This window comes from Leptonychotes weddellii, chromosome 8, assembly GCF_054177405.1.
Source record: "Leptonychotes weddellii isolate Sample4059 chromosome 8, ASM5417740v2, whole genome shotgun sequence".
In the NCBI taxonomy this organism is placed as follows: domain Eukaryota; kingdom Metazoa; phylum Chordata; class Mammalia; order Carnivora; family Phocidae; genus Leptonychotes; species Leptonychotes weddellii.
The window spans coordinates 72,467,345-72,473,344 of record NC_138376.1 but is presented as its reverse complement, the minus strand read 5'-3'; the positions used below and the strand labels follow the sequence as shown (position 1 = coordinate 72,473,344).

The 6,000-nt window shown below is 35.8% G+C and overlaps 1 protein-coding gene across 3 annotated transcripts in view; it reads right to left on the bottom strand.

Moving 5' to 3' along the window:
• Positions 1-1,177: 1,177 nt before the first annotated feature.
• The window catches only part of FHL5 (four and a half LIM domains 5), a 43,487-nt gene continuing 38,664 nt past the window's right edge, over positions 1,178-6,000 (bottom strand). For all 3 annotated transcript variants that reach the window (XM_081828677.1, XM_081828676.1, XM_081828678.1), the window contains one exon: positions 1,178-4,258. In XM_081828677.1, coding sequence (XP_081684803.1) covers positions 4,095-4,258 — 164 coding nt within the window. In that variant the 3' untranslated portion in view covers positions 1,178-4,094. The remainder of the gene's footprint in view (positions 4,259-6,000) is intronic.

Sequence of the window (6,000 nt, the reverse complement as noted above, 5' to 3'; positions counted from 1 at the left end):
CCTTCGAATTGGTATTTTCGTATCCTTTGTGTACCCACGAGCTTTAAAATCACTAAGAATTCCAGCAATTCCTCCAATACAGAAATAATAAGAAATTAGCTAAAGACTATCTCAGTCAAAACAGGATAATCAAATTAAAATGGGCCTTTTCTGATAGGATATTTTTAGAATCACAGAAATGATAATTAGAAATAAAATAACTCCTAGTTTAGAATATTTAAAAATTTGATCACTGTAAGAAGGATCACAGATGTGTTTCTCTTAGTTTAACAAGAGAGACATTACTATTTGGGTCAGACAGAATTCACTTATGCTGTTTTTTATATTAATACTCTGAAATGGTATCTGAACATATAGTTAATTGCTGTAAAAATGGACGGGACAAGAAGGTAAAAGTCATCATACTACCTTATGTGATAGAAGTAGAAACACCGCAAAGCTATTCCATACTGGCACAGTTAATGTAAAAAATAAATCTCTAAAAACAACTTGAGGAATTTGTACTATGCAAATTTATTCAGCATAAGAGATTTCTGAAAATGACAATTTGTAAAACAAATAAAAACTATATTATTACAATAGTAAATATCTAAATGTATTTGAGAATAATTTATGTGCTCACTTAAATGTATCTAAAACATACTATCACATTTTCTCATTTAAAATATGAATTACTATCAATATGCCAAGTAGATTAAAAAATACCTTTTTTCTTAAATTCAAAAATGGTGTTACTAACATCAGATATATGTTTTTAGGTTGATTTTTTTATTTGTGGCTCTATATTTCACAACAATTTTTAACCAACACCATTTGTTACAATGTTATGCATTTTCATAGTGGTTGGCCAATCTTTCATTCCGATGTATAACTTAATGTTTCTTTTTTTCTTAATGTTTCTTTTAAAGTTATAGTGACTATGTAAGTTTTGAATCCATGATGGTACCCTATCATACTTCACTTAACCAGTGAACCTAGATTGTTCCAGTATAACATGTTTATGATCTTGTTAAGTGAAAATTGAAACCTTGGGTACCCTACCTATTATTATGGAGACAGAAATTCTTTTCTGCATTTTTCTTTGTCATATTTGATCCTAACATGATAACATAAAATATTTTGATTTGTTGACTTGTATTCTCGTCGATAGCTCTTGCCCTGCATTACCCATTGCTCCTTCTTTCTTTTCTGTAGCCACTTACCAAATGTGATACTGCATTAAGAGACTTAGCCTTTGAAATCCTGCCCTCTTCAGTTCTCGGCCATACAGACTCATTAGCATAATGCTCCTCAAACACAGGCGTAATGCTTTTCTCCTCTATTTAAGAGCAGTTAGTAATTTTCTAGTGCCTGTTATATCAAATATAAAGCTTTCATCCTCAGAGTTAATATTCTGTCTTCATCTGACCTTTTCTCTTTTAGCTATGTCATTTCTTTTTGCTCTTTGGCAGTCTCTCTGCTACTTCCAAACCATCTGGTTGTTATTAGCCCACAGGATTGGCTTCTAACTGCTTTCCTGCCTGTGCAGAGGTCACTCCTTGAATCACTGGGTGCCCACTGCTTCCTGAGACAGTCTATTCCATCTTCCATCTTTGGATAGGTCAGTTAGAGAGCTTTTCTCTTTACTGACCCGAAGTCAATTATAGGATACAGCATAGGATTTTTACTTGTATCTTTGTGTGTATGGCAGTCTAATGAGGTCTTCTTTCTTCGTTGTTTTGCATATGTGTATTACGTCCACAATGGCACTGTTTATCAGCTACTGGGAAGATCTCTGTACGTGGCAATCTCGCATTTCCGTACCCTGATCTCCCACCACCCCAGAACCACAACAGTTTGAACTCTAACTCTGTGCACGGTACATACATATCTGATAATGAAGCTATATTCTAAATATGGAATTATTTATATGTGAAAATATATACACTTAAGTATATGTATCAAAGGATAAAAGAATCTCTATTTCAGAAATGATTGTGAATTTTAATTGTACAGATAGAATGATCTGATCATGTGCATACTCACCCCATACACAAGGAAAAATGCTTAAACATCACTAATTGTTTAACTCAGAAAACATTACATTTTGCCTATTTTTCTATAATTGGTTAACTGTGACAATATTACATATTGTATATTTATCCAGACCTAGAAGGGCTTGGTTTTCTAAATGTATAATGCACTATTATGTTCTGGATTATAGAACGATTGGCATATTTAGTTCTATATGTGCAATTCAAACAATGCAGGAAAAATATTGATAGTTTTACATACATTTTACACTGTGAATGTGAAAAATTATCTTGGAGTTGTTACTACAAAAAAAAAAAAAAAAAGATAGTTATATCTTTCAAATAGCCTTTGTAGCCTGACCTTTTACTAGCAGTTCTAAATTGTTAGCATCTCCAAACATCCTTGCATTTGGAACTATCTCAAAAATTGTGTTCCCATAACAATTTAAATTGCATCTCCTGTGATACTATTTTAATCATTGTAATCAGCTACATCATATAATTAGATTTCAATCAGAACCTTTACTGCTATGCGGTAATCTGAGAAGTAGACACTTTAAAAATGTTATGTCTGCGTGTGTTTCTTCTCCTGACCTCCCTCTACTCCAGCTAAGTGACACTATAATAAGGACAATAATTGGCCATGGAGAAAAGAGGTTGCCTTTCATTTGTCCCTCATAATGTGGAAAATATTGCCCAGGAGCAGCTGGGTAGGGCCATCATCAGTTGATGTTTGATAGAAAGATACGCATATGGTAATAGACTTTTCACTAAAGGCTGTTACTTCTCTTGTGACTAATAAACACTGACTTATTTGTAAAATGGCTGCTCAGGGTTGGGAGTGCACCTCTGGGCCATGCGGGAGATTGGAATTCTTGGGACATGGTTGGCATGGGGTGAGGTGGGTGGCCCAGGTATGGAGCAACAGTGGGGAGGGCTCATCTACAGCCCGCATTGCTGTATTGTACTGCTTTGCAGGTCCTGAATTAACAGCAGTGAATTATTCTTTCTCACTTCTTATTATTACTAGATTTCGTTAAAGCCCACTTTTATGTCTTCCCATTAATCATCTGTGTAATTTTAGAAGGCAAAATGCATGAAGCTCAGAGTTAATTATGCATTCTATTATGCCTTTAGATATCTGGATGAAAGTCATGTTCCATCGCTCAATCCCTTCCCTAAAACTCATTTCCACAAGTGATGACTTAATGATCTATTTACTTTAAAGGTTTGCCTTTAAAGGTTAGCTGATTTGAAGGAAGAGACTTCTCTTCCATGGAATGAAAGAGAAGAGACTTCTCTCTCATGGAATCTGTAAGTATTTAGAAAAATCACTGTAGGCTTTGAAAATGCATTTAATATAACATATGTTGAAACCTAGGCTGGGACTATCCCTAGGTAGAGAGGACCCCTTTATACCCATGCAGAGTATGAGAGCCATAGTGTCCAAATTCTTGTTTCCATTTGTTAAACATGGAACCAACCAGCTGTGGAAACAGTGTAGATGAGGGTAAATTGCAGCTTTGTTTTGCAACTCCAAAGTCAGTATGTGTAAATAAAAGAATGATAAAGTGACAGAATTCTCAAATAGGATGATTACTAATCAGTTTTCCCTGATCAGTTTTGTTCTTCTACCATGAATAGCCAATCTATCATATCACTAGCTAGCTAGGAATGCAAACCTTAGCTTCACGTGTGCCTGTCAATTTAATCTCTTAATTTCCTTTTTTACTCTGCAGTTTTGAAAAACATCACTCTTCGATAATAACATCCGTGACTTCTAGGTATAGGTCATGTGTTTGATTACCATAAGGAGATATTTTCTTATGTTTTTAACAGCAGAGTGCAGTGTTTTGCAAGGAGAGATGGCTTTGTGAGTTAGGATATATTCATTCCTGTTCGACTGTGCTTTTTCTGAGCTCTTATGATACAGTTCAATCAGAATGTGTGCAAAAATCCTTCTACTATAAACTCTACATTAATATTTGCTAAAATGTAAATCAGAAATACTACTTCAAGCACATTCTGGATTTAGTGAGAACACAAGCAAGGTGAATTTCAGGTGAGGAAACCTGCCTCCCTCTAGATGTCAGTGTCCAATCCAGAGCCACACTTGCGGCAGAAGATTTCCTTGTTCTGGGTCAGGAAGCCTTCCCCCACCAAGGAGACCGAGCACTTCCCACAGTTAAAGCATTCACTGTGCCACTGGCGGTCTTGAAAGCAGATAAACTTGGCACCTCTGAGACCTGGAAAGGAATTGGAGGAAAAGAATATTCTTTCAATGAATAGATTAAGCATTCCATCAGGTACTCTCCTAGGAACTGCAGAGAACAGCAATGACCAAGAAGACTACAGCGAGGCAAGTATGTGGTCTTCCATGCCCCTGTGTCCACCTGGAAATGTCACCCGAGGCAATGTCCTCTGATGAGATCCAGCCTGATTCCCAGTCAACCTTTTCTATAATCTACAAAAGTAGGTAGAATCTGAATATACAAAATGGGTATTTTTGGAAACAGAGAAAGTTTGCCTAAGACAGATAAGGAAGTACAGTAAAATGCTGTGGGAAGGGGAGATAGATTTCAAAGTCAGAGATATCTAGGTGTGAATATGTTCTTCCTCTCTTCGTGACCCTCTTAGAAGCAAAATTAAGGTACAGTAAAATAAATATATACCTCCTAGCCTGGTGTCTGATGTTTTAATGACTTTGAGTTCTCTTTCCTCTATTTCTATGTTTAGTTTTACTTAAGATAAAGTTCCATGGTGATACTGTGGGTTTGGGACACAATCTCCAAAAGCCCCCAATAGAAGATTTCATCCGGACCATTGTGTAGCTAGCCTAACATGACGACCTGATTACCTTGCTCAGAGACAACTTCAGCCCAGGCTTGCAACAAAGATCTGTGAGTCTAATCACTCTGGCCACTGAGGCCATGCTATCCAGTAATTAGCTTCTAGGAAGTGCCTTGTCAGCCCCCACCACCTCCATCTGGGCTTCACGTGAGCCATAACGTTTCTAAGAAAGGTAATACAATTTGAGTCTTCAGTGAGAATCCCTTTCTAAATTCCTTATATGGATCCAGACTACAGTTTAAGGAATTGATTTTGAGGAGTTGAAAGGGAGAAAAGGTATAGCGGTTGGGAAGGGTTTGGGATACCTTGGGTCTGTTTTTATTTGCCAAGTTTTTTCCCAAGTGCTTATAGTGGTACGAACTTCCTGTGATTTGCTCATTACTCACAGAGTGTGGCTAACATAGTCATGTGTTGATTCACATATAATTTCCAAATATTCCATTTGGGGAAGTAAAAAAAGGTGAATAAGAGTTCTACTTCAGATAAACTCTCCTTAAATATGATAATGAACTTTTATTTCCATGCTAGAAATGTTATTTGATGTCTTTACATGAAATTTACTAGTTTATAAACAAATGCACATCAAATTTCTTCACCTTCTTTGATTAAATTTATAGCTTGCTTATTTATGATGCTATCATCACTACTTGCTAATAAGAGTAAATCAATAATGAACCAATTAATTCCCTGAATGTTATTCAAAACAGTAATAAGCTGACTGCAAGAATCATATTCTATATATGCATGAATCATCTCTGTTCACAAAACTAATTATTACACATCTTGCATTTTGATGCTCATGAGCTTTTCTTGATTTTATTAGTAAGCCTGTACAAATGGGGGTAAATATAAAAATAATTCTTCCAGAATTTTACAAAGAAAAGAGAAACAGAAGCATCTGGTAGTAGGAATTTAAGAAAGGCGGATTCAACATGTGAGATGTTTATAAATTATTTCAATTTTGAATACATTTACTCCCTCAAGTCATGAGGCTCATTTGTATTAAGAAAGTCCCCCAGGAAACTGGTCTCTGGCACTTGTTTTATTTGACTTCATTTATTACTGAAAATTCAGCAGAATAAGAGCTAGCATTTGTTGAGCACTTGAAAATGAGTCAGTCACTATTTTAAGCCCTTTG